The 25,786-nt window shown below is 33.9% G+C and overlaps 1 protein-coding gene across 2 annotated transcripts in view; it reads left to right on the top strand.

Moving 5' to 3' along the window:
* Positions 1–25,786, top strand: part of NBEA (neurobeachin) — a 463,000-nt gene that overhangs the window by 204,045 nt on the left and 233,169 nt on the right. For both annotated transcript variants that reach the window (XM_042839098.1, XM_042839097.1), the window contains exons 35-36: positions 7,849–7,910; positions 19,299–19,363. In XM_042839098.1, coding sequence (XP_042695032.1) covers positions 7,849–7,910; positions 19,299–19,363 — 127 coding nt within the window. The remainder of the gene's footprint in view (positions 1–7,848; positions 7,911–19,298; positions 19,364–25,786) is intronic.

The following is a 25,786-nucleotide window of genomic DNA, read 5'->3' as shown; positions in this document are numbered from 1 at the left end:
TTTCTATGAGTGTGCTCTCAAGAGTTTCTGCCACTCTATAATTCTGTTGGGAAATTTTGTAGTCCTCATTTAGAGTCCTTTTAGTAACCACAGTCAAGAACTATAGCTTTTCTGACTTAAAGAATGACATACCAGAAACTCTTACATAACATTATTAGTATTTTAAATTGTATCCAAATGTATTCAAATCTGTTTTATTTTGCAAATTTAATTGAAGGGAGTGAAAAGACTGATTTGGGTTTGAGCAGATTAAATCTGTTGTTTTGATTGACCTATTAGAGTTCATCAGGGTATGGATGTTAAGATACAAGTTCTACAGGTTTCTATTGCTATTTTAAAGGTATTTTATTTGATAACTTGGATGATAATTCTTCTATATTTTTAGGCACTAAGTGTAATGAGTGTCATGTATTGTGCTGTGTCTAGCATGATAATAACAATAATAACTCCACAATCTCTCACCAAAACATAGGAAATACAATGCTCTTGACTGAGTACAGAAATACTGGATCAAATGCACAATTATCATGTTTTCCCGTGTAATCTTTTGCTCTGTAAAGGAGATCTACCTGCACTAAGAATGGGCTGTAGTGTTAACACAGTCATCCTTCTTGGTCTCTAGAGTTGGTGATAATGTTATATTCTGCCAATCAAGTCAAGGCTACCGAAGAGAACTGCTAAATTTGTAAGCCTGATGTAGTTATTTTAAGGAGTATATTTTCTTTGGAATAGTATTTCATCTAATAAAAGTGGAGCTGTAATTGTGCAATGTGACTATGATTTCTATCTGCAGACTATCATCTGCTATCACTAAATATTTGCAACCTTTTGCTTTTCATAAATTAAGACCATTAGTATAATTCAAACATCTACAAACTATGACGTATATATATATATATATATATGAGAATAGTCATTTATAGTTCTAAAACCAGTTTTGACTGTAGTCTTGCAAGACACTGTATTCTATATAATACACATCTTATTTTTGGAGGAATAATTACCATCTTCTTAAATTGTCACTCTTGTTCTCTCTTTTTTTGAGAAGAACTGTCCATCAAATACAAACTTTGACCAATATAGGATTTGACAATATAGGACCAATAGTCCTTTATACTGTAAGTCATTTAAAATTGTAAAAAAACAATTCCCATTCCTGATCAGTAGCTACTAAATTCTTTTTCTTTTGGAAAACTGGATGTCTCACTATATTTGTTTTGATTACAGTTTTGATTCCTCTTTTTTTTTTCCTAGACAAGGGCTGTTGACTCTGTTTTCTGATAATCGCTTCACTTTGAAAAGGAAAAATCTGTCATTTCAGTTAAAAGTTTTACATATTTCCAAACTTTTCACTTACCTTTAAATTTTTCTACCATAATTTTCACATCTTTGATGAACTTGCTAGCAACTTAGTTCCTGATTAAAACCATGAATTTGAATCCAGGCTCCTTTGAATTATAAGAAGGAATACTATAGATTTAAACTATCCAAATAATTTTAACTAATAGTCAAAAAAAAAAAAAAAAAACAAAAAACAAAAAAAAAACACAAACAACCAAACTAAGCTCATTTCTCTGATTCCAAGTTCAGTGTAGTAAAAGATTTCAAGAAAACATTTGCCAGGATTTTTCTAAAAGAAGAAAGATCTTACAATAACAAACTTGAAAGAAAACTTGCATTTCCATTTAAAATATCTCAATCACTTTTTCAAACTTCTATCAAACCTAAAACATGCTTTAGTTTCTGCCACCAGCATGAACTGTCATTAAACTTTTTGTACCATTGCTAACAAATTTTGAAATGAACATTAGTCTACCAAAAATGAAAACACATATTTCATTTCTGGCAATTACCTGTGGAAAATTCCTGTTTTGTCTTTTGGTACATGAGGCAGTGAAGACTGTAGCAGCAGATACAGTACATAGTTACCAGTAGCTATGGGGAACAACAGTACAAATTTGTTTAAATTACGTGAAAAATTCTAGCAGTAGGAAGGAGAAAGTAGCTGTCATTGTGGAAATATAAGTTAAAAAAAAAAAAGAGTTCTAGTATTTTCTGAATCTTTTAGGATTTTAGGACCTTACGGTCAGTTCTACTTGTGTTATATCCACTTTTCTTACGGTGATAAAATAATATATATAATAGAATGTTTTTATTTTGTCATATAAAATAAAGCTATAGTTTTGTAGCATCATGTGAAGGCCAACTTTTCACTGTGACTAGGCCTAACAGTGTAAACTTTCTTAAGTGTTTCTTTATCTGTACCTGAGATTTTTCAGTTGAATTGAAACTATAATTGTGTAAAATATTTATGCAGTTTCTGCAATCTCTAAGGTTTAGTTAATTACACTTTTTTTTTTTTTCTAAGCTCAGCATAAGATATAAAAACTTCTATCTTTTTGCTTTTGCTAATATTACAATTGTTTCCAGCTCCAATAAGGGTTTAAGTTGACACAAAGTAAAAGCATTGAAAGAAAATGCAGACAAACTTTGATAAAGACCAGATGAAATTGTGGTGGTGTTCAGTTAGACTCATACACACATTGTATTAATAATAATGAAAAGAAGTTCAAAACCATGATCTTATTTCATAAGGATTTTTTTTTTAATGATTTTATCAGCCTACATTGTATTTCTTTACAGTAGAAATTCACACTGACTGGTTCAGCATGGTGACTTCGAGGTTTTTAACCCAATATTTGATTAATGCCACAGGCATGACTAAAATAGTAATGTTGAAATTAATCTTTCTTAGACGTTAATAAGTAATAGTGAAAAGAAATAATTAGTGTATCTTTGGGGCATCGGAAGAACACTGAGAAAGAAGTCATGTAAACCAGAGCATTTCAAGATAATTGTCAGGCATACATCATTTATTCCAGATTAGCTAAGGTCATGCACTTGATGCTCCCAGTTTTTGTATCCATATATGTGGTCATTGTTGTCATTAAATGCTGAATTTTTGTGGCTATATTTAATGGACTGAGAATAGACTATGAAGAAAAGACTAAGAACAGCAAATATAGAGAGCACGTACTCCATTCAGTTAGACAGTGACCTTTTTAACCTTGCTGCATGCAGGAAATACCCACTTGTATTTTGGTAATTACATTAGCTTCCTTAATGGCATTTGATACAGATGGTATAGGAAGAACTTATGTGCAGCTGAAGAATGCAGGCAATAGTCTTAGTTTGAATTGCAAATACTTCTTATCGGAGCTAAGTGGTGGGGGAAGAGAACCAAGAATAGTTTTCTATGCTTTCCTCAATCAGCCATTCATTTTTAAAGCTTTACATCATTTTTTTTGTTTGTTTGTTTCTCATTATATTAAAATTAATAAAATTTTGAACACTAAAAGACTCTCTGAAATCCCAAGAAGTATGATGAGGCAGAATAAGTGCTGTTGTTCCTGCATTTGGGGCTCATGAAATTTGTTTTTATTCTGCTTCATGCTATAAATTCTTGTGTTGATTTTATGAAGATACCTCAATCACTTTCTTCCTTCTCATTTGCCTGTAAAATGTTCTTCCTGCTTTGCTTGTCTCTTAGTATATCTACAGTCTGAGGAAGGAAATGACTAGCACCAACTCTAAAGCATTTAGCACAAGCTGGGCTTCCTAGAACAGAGGACTGCACTAATTAAAAAAAATAAGATTATGAAAGCAACAGTATGCTAGTTCAATAGGAGAGATACGGTGCTTCCTCCTTAACTTAGTCCTACAACTTTTGATTATGTGGAATTTTCATAAACCAGAGGTTGCATTGTCAGTTTTTCCAAACAGTCTCAAATAGATCTGTCCTCCATTAATCCTGTTTATATCATCCTGTACTGTTGATTCCACAGCAGCTTCGACAGGTGAAGATTGTGTTTTGTGTAACAGAAAATATTTATATTTCAAATCTTTCCCGCTTAATCACAAATAAGCAAAGATAGAAAGAAACAAAAGGGACACAGAAATAGAGGGCTTGGCAGCTAGAAAAGGAGGAAATGGAGCATATGATAGAGGGCACACACTTTCCCCCATATGATTCCAGCTGATGGAGTCCCTGAAGTGTGAGTAGGAGGCTGATAAGCAAGAGACTTATGATGTGAAACAGTGTCTCTGATCCGAGTGTTTCGCGTTTCCGTGCTCTGATTTACCTTCAGCCCTGTACCCTGTAAGAACTTAAAAAGGTGAATAGAAAGTACTTACGTTGTTGGGTTTTTTTCTTCTTCCTACTCAATTGTCCTGTCTTATTTATAACTAGGGAGTTGCACACTTTAATCTGCTCTTACTGCTTTAAGCTGAGCTCTCTGCAAAGGGTAGTCCTGCTATCTATATCACCATTAGCTTTTTTATGGAGCTTTCCTAACTCACCCCCTGTTCTCACACACTAAAAGTACTACAATTTCTGTGCTAGTTATTTGTTCAATTTGGTTGTGTAAATCTGTCTCCTCAAACAATTTCAAGTGCCACTGGTTATCAGAGGTGTTACTGGATATTATCAGTGGTTCATTTCATCAGCAGGCAATTACAGAGCTGGTTACAATGAATGGGTGTGCTAATGCACTAAGTAGATGTCAGGTCTGTATCCTCTTGGTATTTTACCAAAACCAGTTCATTTCTCCCTTCCAATGCCAGAACACCCCACCCAAACTCACAGTTGATTAGATGTGGTATACAAAAAGTTATCAGCCTACATCCAGACAAATAGAAAAGGCATCAATTTTAGATCAGACAGTCCTAAAGGGGTAATTAGCCCTTTAGAATTATCGAGGTTTTCAAAAATTAGGCATAACTTATTAATATTCTTATGATTTTAAATGGAAAACTTTGCACTAAAGTAATTATTATTGCCTTCATAGTCCTGTTTTATTAATTATAAAGCGTTTATGTCATTACGACTAGATTATCTTTGTTATTTAGTTGATATCTTTCAGTATCTTTCAGTGGAGATACAGGAAAGGGGACAGACTCTTCATCAGGGTCTGTTGTGACAGAACAAGGGAAATGGTTTCAAGCTTAAAGAGGGTAGATGTTGGTTGGAAATAAGGAAGAAGTTTTTCACAGTAAGGGTGGTGAGGCACTGGCACAGGTTGCCCAGAGAGATGGTGGATGCCCCCCATCCCTGGAGATATTCAAGGCCAGGGCTCTGAGCACCTGATGGAGCTGTAGGTGTTTCTGCTCATTGCAGAAGGGTTGGACTTGGTGACTTTTAAAGGTCCCTTGCAACTCTGAGGATTCTGTGATTCAATGATTCTATAATAGCAAGTACTTGTCCTGCCTTTTTATTTTGGGCATACATTCTGTCATTTTAAATATCTGTGCAGTGCTTCAAACTTTTTTATATTGTTTGAAGTTCGTGGCTTAAATATCACCGAGTGTCATTGGAAATTAAAAACCAAATTAAAAAAAAAAAAAAAAAAAGAGACCAGAAAGCTTTTATTATCTTTGTCTGTTTTAAAGTGGGGTTTTTGCATCAATTTTTTAATTTTTCAAAACCATGCAAACATATGACTTAGTTTCAGCAGATGCATAGCATATAATCTTTGTTACATAATATTATATATATATAAATTTATAAGACTGTAAAATGTAAAATGGGTTCTGAGAGCTTTGTTTTGTCTGTATCTTGTTCTAATACATCTGAGGTCAGATTTTGGAAAAGATGAGTGAGTCACAGAAAATGTGTTTGTATTTGATTGTTTTTACGTTTGTTTTTTTTTTTAGTATTACAAAATATGTAGGTTGTTCCAAAAATAATGCCTCCTATTTATTTACATGGAAACTACAACAGGTACAAGGTGCACAATAATGTTATACTATAAAGCAAATTCTCAACTACAGAATGGAACAAGTTGCCCAGAGAGGTTGTGAATGCCCTGTCCTTGGAGACATTCAAGGTCAGGCTGGACTCTGAGCTCTGAACAACCTGATCTAGCTGTAGGTGTCCCTCTTGATTGCATGGGATTTGACTTGATGTCCTTTAAGACTTCCTTCCAACTCAAATGATTTTGATTTTCATCAGCAAGGAACCTGCCAGCCTGTCATGCCATGCTTCTAAAAATCTGCACCAGTGGAGGTGATTGCTGTTGCTTTTGCCACTGCTGACATACCGCCCACAGCCTCAGTGTGCTCACATGCACTGTTTTGGCCTCCATAAACATTCAGCGGGCATCAGTGAATGTCAGTGGGTGATACTTCTTCCACATGGAGGAATTCAATGACACAGCTTTACTTCATACACACTTCTGTGTCAGACACCTTTCTGCCAGACTGCCCCAATGCTGCCATCTGTTGCACAGCAACAAGATGTAATGGAATATTGGTGGGAAGGTTCAGCCTCTACTGCCATACCACCAACATCTGCCTCTGACATAGTGGGCTGGAATCATAAATTAGGAGGCATTACTTTCAGAGCTGCCCTCATATGGGATTAATTCACAATAAAACTTGTTCTCTGATAAGATATTTGATATATCTGTTTTGCTCCTACCTGCATTAGCTTAACTGTTAGGTTTGCTTTTCTGTTTGGATTTTCTTTGTCAGTTTTCAAACAGTGGAGGTAGCCTGCAGGTGATAAGGATCCCATTAATCTTTCTGATCATCAAGCACTTGAGCATGAGAATAGCTGATCAATTACAGCAATTGTCTCCCTAAATGAGCTTTTCACATCTGCCTCTTATTTCATTACTTAACTGTCTGCTCATATATCTGATAGAATGGAAGCCTAGTGGCTTCTTACAGTGTGTTCTGTGTTACTGTACAGTGAGGATGGGGTTATTAGCAAAATGGGCACAAAAGGGTATTTATCCACTCCCCACAATAAATATATGTGCTGCTATTGCATATGAGTGCTTTTGTCTCTAATTGCTGTTTGTTGAAACCTACTCAAAGTACATCAGCTTCTTTTTCAGTTTCTTCTACAGCTTCTTTTGTTATACGCCTAATTATTTGTTTATTCATTATTACTTTGGTGCATAAAAATCATTTCCATGCCCTAAGCCATGATATCAATGCATTGCATATCTGATTTTAGAAAATAGAAGCTACCAAGGTTAAAAGTGTGGTTTCCTTCTCCTTCCTTTACAAAACATCTTTTAAGTACCTAGATATGATATCCTTTTCTCCAAAAGTTAATCAGCATCTCCAAAGCTGCAAAAAAAAATATTCAAAACTGCAGTAATCTGACACATAATAATTATTTAAATTACTAAATTTAAATAATTATTGATTATTTAATTTTAATTAAATTAAAATTAATTAAATTAAAATTAAATGATTATGCTGCAGAATTCAAAGTTTTCAAGAAGCATGAACTACAGAGATTCTAAATTTGCTAGGAAATAGATTTTATAAGAGTGCCTCTTTCATTACTACTCAAAGTTTCAAAGTCAGTTGTCAGATGAAAATTGAATTAATTTCTGTGCAGATACCTTATTCTCTACTTGCCAGTATCTGATCAGTTTATTTTTAAGCATTTACAGGATTTTATTTTCAGATTATTTTCTTATGCTTATTGCACAGTGAGTTGCTTTGGATGATATAAATAGATGGCTGGATAGATTTTTCTTGTTTATTTTGCTAAATAGTAATCTAAGCTAAAAGACAAAAAGGCGTGATCAAAAAACTCTCTGTACTGATCCTGGTACAGCTTTTCTTTGAGATGATTTCATGGCAGTTCCTGAACACTTAAGTATCTTTGAAATTGAAATTCTCAGGGAATTTGGCTTGAAACTTCTGTCATTGAATTTAAGTGATTAAAAAAATACAGTACAGAGATTGTATAGAATTCCTGAAACCATTTAGCTACAGTTAATAAAAACTAGTTATCTTTTAAATTCACTTTTGACTATTTCTTTGCAGGTCTGGTTTGCATGAAGTCTAGTACTTCCGTGGTTGAACTTGTTATGCTGCTTTGTTCACAGGTAAGACATTCTCTGATTATAATTATAATGGTTCTTTAACGTAGTGCTGGACTTCTTCCAATCTATTAATTGTGCATTGGTGTTTGTTGCATTCTTTCATTTCCTTATAGGAAAATGCAAAGTAATCTCTTCTGGCAGCATATAAATTATAAATTTTAAAAAATATTTGCACAGCATAGTGCTTCTATATTGAAAGAGTATGCAAAATATATTTGCATTGTTTTTTGGAACTGTATGGATATACATAATCCACTTTTCCAGTGTATGAACTCTCTCTCAAGACAGTTCTTATTTACAATTCATGAAGATAATATTATTTTTGTTACTAAAATCTGTCTTTTGAACTAATTATTTCATTAAGACATACTTTACAGTGGCTTTGTTATTTCTGGTACACGACATAAAACACTACATATTTGATGTCATATACAGAAAGCAAAGGAACGTGGCTGAAGTATTCCTTAAGAAGTGACAAAAGTAGAATATTTCTATTTTAAAAAATTCTGTAGCTTTTTTTGTTTTTATTTTTGTTTTTAGCTTAGCAGTAACTGATTTCTCAGAAATCTGAATCAATTAAGCTTCTGATTTTCTCTCACAGGTAAAATATTCAAAATTAAAATAATTCCAATTGATTATTTGGATTCTTCACATCGCAATTTTGATTTTATTTCTCTTTATTGTTATTGGCTAACTTCCTGCATACAGCTTTTTACATTAAACTGGTGATAATAAGCTATCCCCAGACCCACTTTATGTAATACAAGGCGAATACAATGGCCTAACAGATCCAGATAATCTAAAAGTTCTTTCATTTCTCAAAAGACTTACTACCAGTGCATCAGTAATCAAGTCCCCTGCAGATGTAAAATATCAGTGAAATGTATATTGTATATTAATATATATGTAATATATATATATATATATATAACATAGTGCCCACATTAACCCTTTATGTTATTACCAAGGGAAAATATTTGTTTGCAGTTTTCCTTGAGCATTCACAGCTGCACTTGGAGTACATACACCAAAAATGTACTGAAAAGAAATACATTTTCACGGGCAAATGAAATGAAGATCTACTTTTGAATCATCTATCAAAAAATAATTAACATTTACAACTCTTTGGGGGGAAGTTGGGGGAGGGAGTTCCAACTTACCTGCTGTTTGCCAGTCCGTAGCTTGTGATTCTTCAAGCTGCTGTCATAAGGAAATCATTACATCTTGTTTTCCTTTGTGTTTTTTTTTCTTCTTATATTTTTTTCTTTCTTTTTCTTTTTTCCCTGCTTGGTCAGGATGGATATTGGTTAGGGAAAAGTAAAAGAAACATACATCCCTAGCAGGAACCCTCAGTGGGGTTTGAACTTCAAACCCTCTCCAGCAGAGCACTTGAAAAATTTGTTACCTAATGGTTAAGTCCTGGGTTCCAGGAAAATTCCAAAAGATCCATTAAAGCTTTTGAGCCTTATGTTCATGTCATGAAACCCTTTTTTTTTTTTTTTTTTTTTTTTTTCTTTTTAACATCTTTTGAAACCTTTACTTGAGGGAAGGAATAACTTACAGTCCTTTCTTCCCTAGTCCTTGGCTTTACTGCAGTTCTCAGGAATAAAGTGGAATGAAGCATTAGGGTCTAGTGTCTTTGATGGCCTCATCATCTAATCATAGGTTTAACATTACTCATTTGCTGGCTCCAGGAATTCCTGCCATTAAGGGCCCTAGAGATGAAACTTTGCCTCAAATATTGATTGAAAGGAAGAGGGAGAAATTTAAGCTCTTTCTGCAGTGCTTTTTCTTTAGACAACTCAGTCAAGCTATGTAGCAAATGCAGCTAAATCAATTTGTTGGTTTTGTGAATCTTATACCAGTTATTTATAATTTCAAAATATTTGATTATGTTAAAAATAAGCTTCATTTTATACCTGATACAATGTAAAGAACTGAATCATTTTGAAATTCTAAACGTTAATTGATTTTTTTCAGTGTTTGCTCAAGAGCTATTCTCCATCTATTCAATTACTTGGGGAAATAACAGCTTTTAATTCTTATACCTCAGCTGATATTTTACGGTTGTTTCCTTGACTTGTAAATAAGGACAATCTTGCATCCTGGTGCCTGTTTATATTTCAAGTTCTTCAGAAGCTAATGCTGTAACGCTGATGGAGAAGTGATGTTTAATGTTTCTACAGGCGTTGGTCAACAGGGGGCTGTACTGGTGTAAAAGCTGACCAAAAAAGCATTGCATCTGCACAAAATACTGTATTTTATCCTAAAAGTGTACTAAACGACCTGCAGTTCTGTTCATCTGCATGAAAATCTTTGGTGAAGTTTTTGGTGAAGTTTTCTATTCAATATTTTAAATTATTTGTCAAAAGAAAACATGAGGTAAATGGTTTGAAATACTGATAGGACGTAATACAGAACACTGCTAGAAGAAAATGGCACATCAAACACATAATACAATCCAGTCCCTGGCTAACATCGGGAGTTAAATCATCTCTCTATAAAAACAAAGAGCCACTACCCAAGCTTTTATGTATAAATTAATATGAACTGGGAAGACTAAGTGAAGTAGTGCATTTATTTTTTTTAGTAATCCTAACATAACTAGGGCTTTTCTTCCTACCATGGGTAAATCCTTCAGATTCAAACTGAATGACATTCTACAGATTAGGTGAAGTTTGAAATGTGTCTTTCAAAAGATAGATGATGATGATGTCAAAAACCTTTGAAAATTACAATTTTGTTTGCACAAGAGCAGAGTAACTTTAGACATTGAAAAGAAAAAGGAAATATGAAATTTGTTTTCCTTTAATTTGCTACAGCAAATTAGATGCTTTTATACTCTTTATGTTGGAAATTCCATGTTAACGACTACAGATTAGCAAGGATGTCAGAGTTTTTTTTCTTATCTGAGCTCCTGAATAAAATCAACATTGCCAGCGGCTCACGTCCAAGGTATGGTCTAAATTTACATGAAATATCACATTACAACTGTCTGAAGGTACATGTCATGGATAATTCAGTTCATATGGTCAGCCTTTTAGACCAGAGGGATATGCAATCAACTCTTTTCCCCCCAAAGGAATTTGAAGTTTCTGTGAAAAATACATTTTAAGTTTTAAAGGAACTCCTGTAAGGATTGTGCATCATTCTGGGGCTTGGGAAAGAAGAAAATGTTCTATTCTCTGTATTTTTAGAATATTTCTTTTATTATAGTTTGCTTCCCTTCACTCATTTATTTCCTAGGATCACCTAGGATGAAAATATAAGTTACTTTGAAGGCTGTATTTTCTTTATTTCTTATATGAGCTAAAAGCATTCAGTTAAGTACTTGAAATAATATATTTTTTTCTGCGTAATTGATAATAAACATGTAATGATTTTCACTTACCATAAAAACAAGCACTTTCATTTGGATTTAGTCTATTTTAACATAAAACGGATGAAGATGTGTTATGTTTGACAAGATCTGTGGTAGATTAGCTGGTCTTTGTTCCCTCAGCCTAGTTGAGAATGTCACAGCTGTGTTACTTTTGAAGAGGTAGATTTCTTCAATGAACTATATGTTAAAAAAAAAAAGAAGAAAAAAGAAAAAAGAAAAACCTTTGCAGTGTTGTTCCATCTTGCATCAGATTTAAATTTCTTAAATTTCATTCAAATTATTATTTATTTTTAGCTCAAATAGCATAATAGTTTCTAATTACTTCCAGATCTTTTGCAAGTGTTTCTCTTTTGGAGATGTAGCTTCTGCAGAAAGTGAATGATGTTGACCCAAAGGATAGTCTCATCTCATCCCACTGGTATTTTTCTGTACCTTATCTAAGAACAGGGGAAAATTATTTTCTTAAACAGAGTGTGCTCAAGGCACCTACTACTTCACCTTTCTAAAAGCAGAACATTGTAACGTGAACAGTTGCTCTAGGAAAAAATGCTGTCACTTGCAGTTCTAGAATATATTCTGATTGTCTGACCAATTTCAGGATTTAATAGTTTTCAATGCAACATTCATTCTATTGATTTCTCCTCCCACTGCATTAGAAATTTGATTGAGATCATAATTCAGGAACCTTCAAAGGAAATATCAAAACTAGAATAAGAATAATCTGCTTCTGAAAGACAGTGTTGAGGCAAAATATTTCTTGTAGATGCTATCCATTGTAAATTGGCTTTGACTAGAAAAACTCTTTGGGGGAGAGGAGAGAAAGAATGTAATTAACTAAGAAATGCTTTAATTAAAACCTGTTAAGAGATTTTCAAGTAAATGATAACACCCAATCTTCCTTATAATTACACAGTATACAGATTCTGTAAATAGATTGCTTTTATGAAAAAATATCCAACTGAAAGTCTCTTTAAGAAGCAAACCATATCAAGAGTATATCCATAACCTGAAAACTCCACTATATAATTAATGGGTAAACTTGGCTTCAGCTAAGCTTTTCAAGCTTTGTGTAAGAGTGTGATCCTCATTTATGAGGATCTGTCCACATGGTTTAGTCTTTAACCTGGGAAGTCAGTAGCTGCTTGGGTTGAATCCAGTCTGTCTCTCCATATGACAGGCAGACAGTCAGTCCATACTTAATCAGAAAAGATCTTTGGAGGATCTTCTCCCATGCAGCACAGCTCATAAAACATTTTCCAGCAGGTTGATGCATGTTAAACATATTGGTTGTATGCTACTATGTACAGTACAGCAAACACAACAATAAAGTGACAAAACGGGGTGGAGTGTGGTGGGAGGGGAATGAGAGCTTTAGCTGTTGCCGTAATTGTCAAGAAAAAAAAAAAGGTGATAAGTCTAATTCTAATTAATTTAGGCAAGACCCATCAACCATGCACTGGAGAGATTTCAGTACCAAAAGCTGTAGCAGACCTACATGTACATCCTGCCTCACGGGATGGTGTATATCTTGGGCTTCAGAGACTGACAGCTGCCTGACGCAGAATCCAAGCAGCAAAATCAATCCCTTCCTGATCACTAGGGCAATCAGGATTAACTTTTGTTTAATAAGTGATAACTCTTTCCTGTGTTTGCTATTTGTCTTTTTTATACCAGCATTGGTAGGAAAATTAATGAGAAGTTAAATAATAATTGCTTCTCTTAAAACTAAAGAACTTGAAGCTTAATCTACTTAGGATACATGCATTGCAACTTGAAATTAACGCTGGTTATGCAAATTCCTATGGATGTGTATTTGTTTTTCCTACTGTGAAAACAAAAAAAAAAAAAAAAAATTGACTGTTTCATATTTGGCCATGTTTACCCATTCATTCTGGTGGATTATTTGCTGTCCGTAGTTTTACCAGTGCAACTAGAAGGAGAACAACATCTCATATTGTATCACTGCAAAAGTCTTAATTGAAATTTGCTGTAGAAGGGAAGAATATTTATGTGCATCTCTGTACACAGAAATACAGGCAGACAGAAATTCAGCTTTGTTCCAGTATATTTTGAAAAACAGGAAAAAAAAAAAAAAAAAAAAGTAAAAGTAAAAAAAATTCGGAAGTTTTGGATCTGTTACACTGCTTTTGTTCTGCATCTTCCTCTCTGCTTGTCCTATTTTTGTACCAGTAACATTTGTAAGACTGTGTTGCTGAAATATCAGAAAAGTATTCAGACTTTTGATTCCTGGTTTAGTAGGATAAACTGAGGTTCTCATCCAAAACCCAGCAGAACTACTCAAAGACAAGTTTTCAGGATTGCTAATCTGGGACCACAGAGGACTGAGAAAACACTACCTATGTCTTCATGGCAGAAAGCTCTAAATTCAGATCTCTGCATCTAGTGGAATCATACTCATTGGCTGCTGTTTCAGAATTCAGCTTGGTCTTCTGTCTGGCCTGACGCACACTGCTGGAGGAACCGTATGTTCTCCATACATAGTTTCTTGGTCCTGTTTGCTCCTTTTCTTTTTCATTTACTACTGAAACGGTAGAAACAGTCACATCAGATGTAGACCAAAATTAAAAGTAGCTCTGGATGAAATAGTAAGTTTCAATTTGTTGTATCTAGAGTAGCCTTAAAAGCAACAACTTCTAGCAAGTGGCTAACATATCTTGTCTCCCAAAGGTTTCAGTTATTTATCATTTATATTTTCTTTTGATCCAAAAGTTAAATGATTTTTTATTTATTTATTTATTTTCCTAATGTTTCTCACTTGCTTCATAGATTCTGGAAGTTATTCAAAAGATGAACATCTTGCATTGTCTTTTTAAGCTAAAGGAGTGTCAAATAATTTTCCTTTATTAATTTGTTGTCCATGTGTGGGATGTCTTCCAGCCCAGTCTTGGTCTTCATGTTATGAACATCTGCTTCCACTTTCAAATGGAAACCTTCAGTGTATTCTTTCCATCTTGAAGGGAAATCTTATTTACTTGACTATTCTGTGAGTTGCCTCTCCAGATCCCAGTACACCCAGAAAGCTAATTCTGTGTTTTGCCTTCAGTAACAAGCAGAATCTCTTCTTCGATATCTTATTTACATCTGAATGATCACAAACCTGTTAATTTCTCTAGCCCATCCTCATCAGAATATTTTTTGTAACAAAATATTTAAAAGTACATTTATTACACACATTGAAATGCTGATCAGAACTTCTTCTGGATAGGTGGTAAAACAGGCTGGATCAGAAAATTTTAAGAATTACTTTCTTCATTCTCCCATACATCTTGGTGCCTTCTCCTGACTGTCAAGTTGTCTACAATTTATATGGATCTTAGGTATATAGAGGAAGACAGCTAGAAAGTCAGAAAGCACCAGTTGGTATTTCTTAAAGGTCTGAGAGAGGGTACAAGAACTTATTATAGGTGAATATCACCAGATATATAGTTTGTTGGGTGTCTTTTTGTGTATGATGGAGGCAAACTAAGGAGCAGTTTTCTGTACATCAAAAAGTCTTCTATTTATTGAAGTTTTGGAAAACTTCAGATTCATAGAACCGTAGAATCACTGCCTTAGGTAGGAGGAGGCCTTAAAGCCCACCCAGCCCCAGCCCCCTGCCATGGGCAGTGCCCACCACCAGCTCAAGCTGCCTAGGGTCCCATCCAACCTGGCCTTGAGCACCTCCAGGAATGGGGCACCCACAGCCTCTCTGGGCAGCCTGTGCCAGTGTCCCACTGACTCTGAGTAATGAATTTCTTCCTAACATCTAATATACATCTCCCCTCTTTCAGATGATTAAACGCAATCCCCCATGTCCTATCGCATTAGTTATCTACCTTTAATATCAGTGCCTGGTTTGGGTTTTAGCACAATTAGCCAAACAGTATCACAAATTGTTAATAATTTTTAAATGTCTTAAAGGAAGAGATATTTTTCTAGTTATGAGATAAACTCTAAAAATTTTGGATGTGTGTTTTTTTCTAACACATAAATATACATCTGCTTCAAGAGATAGGCAGAATTTCTACACAACAATTAAGGTTATTATTGTAACATCTGAATAAATTTGATCATTTCTCTAGTATTGTTTGGATAACATAAATGTTTTTTTTGTGGTAGAGGATTTTTTTCTCTTCTCTTCTAAGGTACCAATGAAATGTTCCTCTGGGAAAGTTTGATTTAATTTTCAAGATAAACTGAGTGATTACCACAGGTGATTTGAAGGGCAGTGGGTCTGTGTGTACCCAAGAAAAAAAGAAAGATTACTATACATTACTCCAAGTCAAGAAAATAAAAGGAAAATGAGACTTCTGAAGGAGAAGTCTAAAACATTCCATAATTTTTTTTTTCACATTTTTAAAGTCATATTCACATAAATTGTATTGTGAAAGTTCCATATTCCTTTTTCTTTCTGAAATTTGGCCAGAAGCCTAGTGGATTCCAATATTCATTGATTTGCCTTCCAGAGTCATTCTGTATCTTTCTTATTGTGGGAAATAGTCATTTTTAAAACGATGACCATCATAAAATCCTAAAATTGATTCCAAATTTACTTGAAAGAGTAGACTAAATATATATATATATATATTTAATAATCTATTAGCAGTATGTATGTTTGTAAGGGAGAAGAATACGGGCAATAAAATTCCTAGATCTGAACTCTTAGTTCTCATTTTCATTCCAAACAATAATAAAAAGTTTTTGGTCTCCAATATCTTAGCTCAGTTGTTCCAGGAGTGGGAAGGACAGTCTTAGGATCTTGAAACTGTACAAGCTGCTCTAAATTTTATGGGGCTATGTCTGGGAATCAATCAGCTTTTCTGCTCATATCTACTTTTAATGGGCATATTTTTTCTGCAATAAAGAAATATTTCCTTCAGTCTTGTAATGTTTCTTCTGAATATTTCTTGCTTGGATGACATAAAGTGAGTTATTTGTGGCTTTAGGAGGCAACATCTACATGGAGTTCAAACTCAAGGTAAATTACATTCATGTTGTGAAATGCAAACACATTTTTTAAAAATTTCCACTTCCACGCTCGGATAGAAGGTAGCCCTTCTACAGCTCAATGCAAAACTTATCTTCAAACATACGAAAGTGTTCAGAGATCAACAGAGAAGATTCTTCAAAGAGAATCAATATAACTAAATTGTCAAAAAGTAGCAATGAAAATTCATTAATTGAAGCACTGAGATATCAAGTGTGTTACTGGTATCTTAGACTAGAACATTTAATAAATATTCACTGTGACAAAAAGACAAAACAAACAAACAAACAACTGTGATTATTTAAGTGCATCAAAAAGTAAGAACAGTGAGATATAAATTTTTTAAACTCTGAGAATCATTATTCCTTTTTTTCATTTATTAATTCATGTGTCAGATTCATCATTTGATTTTCAGTATTATTAAAAGCATAATAATTTTGTAAAGAAAAATTTCTAATATCATAAGTCAAAAAAGTGATTGCAAGCAGAGGCTGATTTGGAAAGAAGGATTATATAAACTGAAAAAATGGTTCTTTTTGGTTTAGTGGGGATTTCAGAGCTTTAAAGAAATAGGATAAGGAACAAACATTCAAAAGCAAAAATAGTAAGAATACCAGAAAGTAAGGATATCTCGGTTTCAAAGAAGTCTGAATTTTAAGTAGTCTCTATATTGTGTTATGGTTTGTTGTCTAGAGGTTTACACTTTTTGCTGTCATCCCAGTCTTTTTTTCCTCTCTTCTCATCCTATGCATGGATATTTTTTGTAACTGTATTCATCCTGAACCTTCTATGAGGAAATGTGTACAGGCACTTTCTGGATGCAGTGATGTCTTTAGAATCATAAAATCATAGAATCCTTAGAATTGGAAAGGATATTTAAAGGCCATCTTGTCCAACTCCCCTGCAGTGAACAGGGAAACATCAGTATCAGAGCAAGGGAGGAGACCAAGCTCCTCCTGATGGATAGGAGTTACCAATATCCTAATCACTTAGGACATTTTTGAGATCTTTGGTGTATGTTTTCATAATATAAAACATTTAGAATGTAACCACAGTGGACAGTAATTTAATTAAATGTCTTGTAGCATATTAAGACAATTATTGGAATTTTTTTTTTCATTTGACTGTTTAAGCATATTGCTTCAAGTCTTTATTTTCATTCTTAAAATGCATGCAGTGATTTGAACTGGTGTTGCAAAAGCAACTTTAGGTTTCTTAGTATTTCTAGATGTTTTAGTGGATCTTTTGAAAAAAAACTGATAAAAAGAAAACTAGGCTCCCCATTCAAAGGTAGAATTCAAATCATAGGATCATGAATTTGTTAAACTAAATTCATTCTGCTTAAAATTGAGAGGAAATTGTAGTAATAATAATAATAATGCACAAATAATTCCTTATCTGTAGATTAAAGGAGTCTTGGGATATATGTCGAGTTCATAGTGAAGGAATGCATGAACCATAAATCCTGTATTTTATGGGCCTGTAGTATTATTTCTCCTATTCTTTTTTGGCAGAAATGTGGACGGGTTTCACACATTTTCAGCACGAATCAATAAGATTTTTCACCTACGGAGACAGAGGGAGAAATTCATTTGCTACTATATAGATTCCAGTGACATTTTTTGGTACCAGCAGTCCTGTTAGCTGGTTTACATGTCATGCACTATCTGAGACATTTACATTGAGCAGGAATATCTGACTTGCAAGAAAACCTTCCCCTTTTGCAAATGCAGGTAGACAGGATAAACGAACATAATAAAATGGCACTAAGTGCCTATGTTCAGGCTGCTGAATCCTTTCCTAGTTGAAAGGATCCTTTCTTGAAGTAACTGTTTCATACCAGGGAGACCTAATTTCTTTCTAAAACTATATCACTAGTCTTGCTTCAGTCACTGGTTTTGGAAAAGAACAAAATCAACACCAGTGAACAAAGGAACTGTGACAATGATTTTCTAGATCTCATTCTAGAGATTTGAATGCTAATACTCTGTGTACCCCAATTACTTGTTCAGTGATGGGCTGAGTATGATCATTCTGTGGATTTTTTAACAGCCTGGGGCTTCTTAAGGAACCCATCATGAGTATGACAATGTTCATTTATTATTTTTTGTTGTTTTGAAATGCTTGACTTGGTGAGATATGTGAATATTCCTGGTATCATTGAGAAGCACCCTGCTGATTACTGGCTAGTTTTCACAACAATTATTTGAGAACATTTCATAATTCTGTCCAAAACTATTTCTCCTGCCGATGTCATGAAGCAAGAACTGGGAGTTTCTGTCTGATCTTTTTAGTCCTGGGAAAAATAAATGTAATGCAAAGTAATTCTGTAACTCTAATTCTCTCTGCCCGTTATTGTTTATATTAAGGCTCATTTGAAGTACCAAAATCAATTGAGAACATAGAAGTCAAAAAGTCTGTTTATGATGTGTTGAGTATTTTTTCTTTAATCTAGTGGTATATTAAGTAGAAATTATTATATTTTACTATCAGTGAAATAGCTTAAATCAGTTTCAAGGGTTTATATTGTACATAGATGTTAGAAGTATAAGACTTAAAATCTGATGCTGTTATTAAGACGTTATTATTCATTCGAAGTCGGGGAAAAAGACGAAGATTGAACTCAGGGATGGATGGGTGGTATGCAGATTGTTCTCTGCCTCACATGAAATATACAAGATGTGAAACAAACTGAAGAAACTAATGCTTTTGTGCTTTGTTGCGTCTAATAGGCAAAATGTATGAATGGGAAAAAAAAGATTTGTGGTAATTTTTTGTGTGTTTCCAAGTTAAGGAAACTAAATTTTGCTTAAGGATAACACAGAAAAGATTACCAGCTAAAATTTATTAGAAGATTAGAATAAATTTTATATTTTATATGATCGTATCATTCTTAAGAAGAGCAGCGGTAGATTAAGAAGTTCAGCCAAAATTCATGTTTTTAAGGAGAGTAACAGGGTCAGTTTCAGAAATGTGATTTAAAGTACTTGGGTTTTGATCATGTTATATTTTATCTTCTTAGGAATGGCAAAATTCTATTCAGAAGAATGCAGGACTTGCATTTATTGAACTCATCAATGAAGGAAGGTAATTAATTTTAAAGCTTTTAAAAAAGTAGCCATTTTGCATTTATTCCATTGGGTGATTATACTTTTTAACCATCTGTTCCAAAAACATTGTGAAAAGGCCATATTAATCAAGAGATCTATTGTATAGGTACTTTATATAGCCAATATTTAATTTAGAAATGTACAAATTCTTAAATTTTTGTTTATTGGCACAAGGAAGCAGAAACCCAATAAACTGTATAGATGTTCGGATGTATTTGAGAATTTAACCACCATTTTCCTGAGCAGCAAGGTTGTTTTATCCAGACAGTCCAGAGAGCCCAATCTGTAAACCCATCTGCTGCTCCATCTGTTTTAGAAGCACAGCATTTATTGTACAGATGCACATCTTGAGGATTTTATCTATCACTTCATGAGGATTTTATCTAGAATTTCTGGTCTGATTTTAGTCCTGTAAAACACAAGACATCATGTTTGTAAGATCTGCCTTGCTTTTGCAAATTGTTAAAATACTTTATTATCAATCCTCAAGTACTTTTAATGCTGTATGTGTTTTTATCTTCTACGCTTTGTAATGTTTGTCAGTACTTCCAGTCATCCAGCTGGGCAGCAGTGGGGACTCATGGCGAAGCTGGTAGTGGAATGCCAAAGACAAGCGCAGCCACCTGTGTAATCTGTGTCATGTCTATTGGCCAGTAAATTAAATCCATACAAACATAGATGTTTTTATAAGAACAGATGAAATATATATATATATGCATATATCACAGTATGCCCACTGAAGAGATTTTGTTGTTTTATGTCTTTGTCTTCTACAGATAGTATGTCATTACCAATAGTGAAGTATCAAATCTTCTCTTTGTTATAGGATATTTTTTTGTCTAGCTGGTATTTCAGAAATTAAGCCATGCATTCATTTCAAAAAATTGGAAAACATATCCAGTCTTTGGGTGGTGTAAATTATCTTAGACTCTCTACAGGCACTGAAGTTATACTACAATTATAGCAGTTTGAAATGTAGTCTTTTCACTCGAAATTCTTTTTGCTAAACATGTCCATTTCATTTTACACCATAATAAGGCTGACCAGAGTGAGTTAAATACTGCACATTATTCACTAAATATTACATAGTGTTAGATTGAATTATTATATTATGTATTTGGATAGTAGTAGAGAATCTCATTTTTGTTTCTCAACCTGGCTAATGAGATATTACTGATTGCTCACTCATGATAAAATGCTCATTCAGAACAAATAGCACATCTGCATATTTTTAGCAATTAAGTATTCAGGTATCAGTGGATCATCTTCAAAATGAGGTAATATTTAAGAGCTGTTACTTAAATGCAATCAAAGACTGTCTAATCAAACTGCCCTTAGACACATGTTCCTCCATATACTTTTGTCATAAGCATGTCTTAGAACAAGTGTGTGCACATTGCTAGTATGCTCATCTTTGCAATCAACCCATCCGTTTTTAATTTATCCTTTTGGGGATAAAGATAACAGTCTTTTAACTGGAAATTGTTATAAATATTTATTCTACTTAATAGCTAAACTTGTGAATGCAATTCATCAATCATAGCTAGGGAATGCAATTGTGCAACTGTCAACAATTAACAAGACATAAACAGTTGATGAATGTGCAGCTGAATTAAAGTGCTCCCTAGGATAACCTGAAATTATAAACTGGATCATTTAAAAGAATCTAACAAAGGATCTTTATAATTAAAACAAAGCAGGGTTAATGGGATGTAAAATTGCATATAATCGCTGTGCAATAATGATTGAATTTTAAATTATTAAAAGCAAAATGAAGATTAAGAATAATTTTAAGGACTTTCTGGGTAAGGTTTCTTGAACAATAAATCAACAGTTTTGAGCAAGTTTTTTCATTTGAAGGTAGAGGGTAAGAATTATATAATGTGGGTGTTCATAATTTTAGAATCTTTAGTTAGATGTCTATCTGTTCAGATATGTGCATGCTACAAGGTGATTTTCTGAGCACCTAACTTTTGTTTGTGTTAATTCATTTGAATGCCTTTCTGTTCTTTGACTTCATTAGACATGTTCTGAAATGAAACATTAAAACTAGTTGTAGTAAAACATAACAGTTTTTTAAAAATCAAGATATTTTTATGTCACTTTAATAAGCTGTGTTTTCATTTTAAACCTTGTGCTTCATTAGGTTTGTATCTTTTTTTTTTTCCTCATTTTATGCAGTGTTTTCCTATGAACGTCTGAATTATGCATATTTGTAGCATCTAGATTATAAACAATCTGATAGAGCTTTGTTTATTAGTCCTGAATTTTTTCTTTGTATATTTTCTAAAAAAGCCACCTCCAAGTTAGATTTTCTCATTTATAAAGTAAAGATACTAATTGTTTACATTAGATAGTTATGATAAAAATAAGTTACAATACAGATTACTGTGTTTGTGATTACTAAATAGTATAAAAAATAATCTGTTATAACAGTTATTACTTTAACTAGAGCTACTAATAATACAGGAGTATCTGACTATGGATTTAAGTTAATACTGTCAAGAAAAGAAAATATATATGCAAACACATTTAATTTCAGTGTAGAGTAACACCATTTGTAATGTCCTTGAAAGATTTAGAGCCATGCTGCTTATGATCTTGAACTTTGAGCTTCTTTTTCTCATGTTACTATTATGTGATGTTGAGAGTATCACACGTCAAAAATTTCACTGATATCAGCTTAATTAGTATTCTAGATTTTCATTAGAGTATACACACGAGAAGAGTTCTTAAATTATGAGCTGGATGCATCTGACCTGTTGGCTGTGAAAGAGGATGTGGAAAGAGTTTGTATAACTAGGAATGATGAGGATAGAAGATAACAACCCACGTTTAATTGGGCTGATGATGGAAAAGATCAAAAGAAAAAGGGTGCAGGGTGACAAGAACAAGAGAAAGTAGGAAAAAATACCTCAAGTAAATATGTGAACAACAGCATACAGCCTGAAAACAAACAGGAGAAATTAAATCCGTATTCAGTTACAAAACTGCATCAATGAAATGAAATAGATTTGGTGGGATAGCCAACTCTACATTACAGAAATGCTGTGGTGGACAGATGTGAGTTCCTCAGGAAAGACAGGCAGCGGGAGTGTATCGTTCTATGTGAAGGATCATCTCAAATTTATAGAGCTTTTCTGTGGGACACATACCAGTCTGATGGGTAACTTGCAGTAATGGACAAGCAGAGAAAATATGATAACATGGTATGAAATTACTTCAAACCAACTGTTCAGTGCAAGGGAACCAAAAAAGCCTTTGAGAGAGAATTCGAATCACAAACACTAGTTCTAATGGAGGTCTTTAGCCTTCTGGAGATGTGTTGGGGATATAATAAGGTGATGTGCATGCAGTCAAGAAGATTTCTGGAGGATGCTGAGTATCATTTCTTCATACAGGATGAACCAATGAGAATGACACAGTTGGATGTGAGAATTGGGTTTGGATGTGGCAATTAACATAAGCTTTGCCCGTAGTGACTAAGATATTGGAGTTCAAGATACCAAGGGAAGTGAGAATGGAGAGCAAATTAAAAACTTAATTAGTGCAGATTTTAACTTGTTTGGGAAAGTCCCAATAGGGAGGAAGATTTGGAGGTGAAAGTAGTTCCAAAAGGGTGGCAGGCCTTTATGTATAGCATCACACAAGTATAAAAACATGCAATCCTAGTATTCAAGTACAAGAGTATGAAGAGACATATTTGTCTAGTCAGGGAATATATAATAGAAATGGATGCAAAAGGAAATTAAACAAGGAGTAAAAGGTAGGAACTGGATAGAAAGGAGGAATTTAGAATCATTTCTGGGACTTGTAGGGAATGATGTCAAGAAGGCCAAGTCTCGACTGGAAATGAGACGTGGAGAAAGTATCAAGGACAACAAGAGTTTCTGCTGCTCCATTAGTAGCAAAAATAAGGTGAACAAGCAAAATGTAGCCTGTTACTGAACTGAGTGGATGATTTAGTGACAGATAATGCTGGGATACTCAATGCTTTATTTGCCTCAGCTTTCACCAAACCTCTGTGTTTTTTGGAAAGAGTTCAAGGAGGAGAACTATCATAGTGCATGAGGATTAGGTCAAGGTTTCTTCGAGAGAAATTGTTCCATGCAAGTCCTTGTGATTTGATGAAATATATTGGATGGTAATGAGAGTCTTGCAAGGGTACTTAAGTGTCATGCCTGAAAAACCAAGAAAACTGATGGACATCAGTGATGCTTTTAGAAAAGCAAATGGTGCAACCATATTCAAAATAGTCAAAAGTAGGTGGAGAATTGTAAGCTTGTCTGCTCGTCTCCTGTCCCTTTGAAAATCATACAGAAGACCTTTTTAAAAACTTCTGACCATATGAAGGAGAAAGTGACTGAGCAGGGTCAATATGGGTTTACCAAAGAAAGCTAAATCATCTCTCAGCAACCTGTTTGTCTTTTATGATGAAACAAGTAGATTTGTAGACAAAGAGGAGAGCAGTAGAAAGCATTTACCTTGACATCAGCAAGGCTTCCATTCAGTTTCCCACAAAACTCATGTATCATAATTAGAATGCTGCAGTCTGGATGGGTGGACCACTACATATGCAGAAAAATGGCTGTATGATTGGATTCCAAAGGTTGTGGTTAGCTGGTTGTACTTTACCTTGACGCCTTTGATAAGTGGAGTGTCTCAGGGGTCTATCCTGTCTCAGAGATGGACATTACAGATCACTGTCTGTTATTCTTTCAGATTTAGATTACTATCCTCAATCTACTTCCATTTTCTTGTCCTTTAATGTTATAATGACACTAATATATTGAGATGATTTTGTCCTTTCATTTAAAATGATTTCCTTTTTTTTTTTTTTTTTTTACAGAATTTCCTCTTTTTAAATAGCAGGAGTAGTCTGATCATAATACAAATTTGAGGAAACATGAGACTGTTTCTTCTTTCATTTAAATTATAAACTTAATTTCCAAAGTTTTATCTCTGTACTTAAGTCTGGTTTCTGCCTGTAGCAGAGAAAATATACACTTTTACATATTGACCTACCTGGACGTCCAAATATATTTAAAATTCACAGGCAGACATTTCTTTTTGAACTCTGTTGCACTGAGATTTTTCACTAATTTCCTGGAAAGATTGGCAGAATGTTTAGAAAGACTGGAAATGTTTCTTTTAATTTAGATGAAATGCTGATTAAATCTGGGATGGGTGGTAGTGAAGACTTAAGCTGGATTATTTCCATATTACCTAAACTAGAATTGTTGTAATTGCAGAAAACTTTCTTGTGGACATCTTCTATTGCAGTTTGGCAGTCATGATGTTTACTTCGTGGTAAATGAGCTCACAGTCATCATTATTCATTGTCTGCAATTCTTAAACATTCCAGCCCAGTATTGGAGGGTACATCTATGATGCCATTAGCCATATTTGATTTATGATGTGCAATTGTAAATGGACCTGGAAGAACACATTGAAGAACTCATTTAGTAGTTAGGTCCAAGTACATGGAGTAAGAATGGTATTCATGTTTCTCTCTAGGCAGTGGTTTTGATTACAGGAACCTTGAGGTTAGGAGAGGGTACTGAATCTAGGAATGCGTGATACATTGTATTTGGACATCATGGGTATCAGAAGCTGAAGGCTAATAGAAGGATGTGCAACGAACTCCAGTCTGACATGCAATATCCAATGAATGCCAATCCAGCCAGAAAGTAGAGCTGAGATAAAAATACACACATATATGAAACTAAAATAAATATATATTTATATAAACATATAAATACAATATACCTGTAACAATAAAAATAAATATATCTATAAAAATATGTAGATAAAAAAACAAATGTGCTCAATCTTTTACAGATGAATTCTGTTGTTATATGGTCCCTCAAACTAAGTCTGTATCTATACTCCAGCTGAGCTGTGAGATTAAGCTCCTGTCAGATGTGCTTCTTTATAATGCCATATCCTGTACTGCAGCTGTCCTTGCTGTTTAGGAATGTTCTGTTTTTCAATTCTATCTCTATAAGAAAAAATAGATGAAATAGATTCTTTGTAGTCAACTCTAAGAAACTGAGTCTTTTACAGTTTCTGTGGCATTTCTGAAACATTAACAGTTGCCCTCTGAAAAGTTTATCTCGCTGTTGTGTTTGTGTTGCAGACCAGTAGCTGTTTTGCATGTTGTACTTTCAAAATTTTCTCTAGAAAGTTCTTCATTATTGCCCTCTTGCAAGAAATCAGGCCCCTGTTCCAGACATTACCTTCCAAATTTTATGGGAATTTGCTTTTGAAGTACTTACAACAGTACCTCATTTTGTAGAGCTTGGAACTGTTCAAGTAAGGCCAATTTATGGGTACCCAGTTCAATGATAGGTTTCACTTCTTATGAATTCCATTAAGAGTAATAATTGTCAAAACAACT

The sequence above is a fragment of the Centrocercus urophasianus genome, unplaced genomic scaffold, assembly GCF_019232065.1.
Source record: "Centrocercus urophasianus isolate 14NV4802_14NV808 unplaced genomic scaffold, USGS_Curo_1.0 seq_9, whole genome shotgun sequence".
In the NCBI taxonomy this organism is placed as follows: domain Eukaryota; kingdom Metazoa; phylum Chordata; class Aves; order Galliformes; family Phasianidae; genus Centrocercus; species Centrocercus urophasianus.
This window is presented reverse-complemented; position numbering and strand designations above follow the sequence as displayed.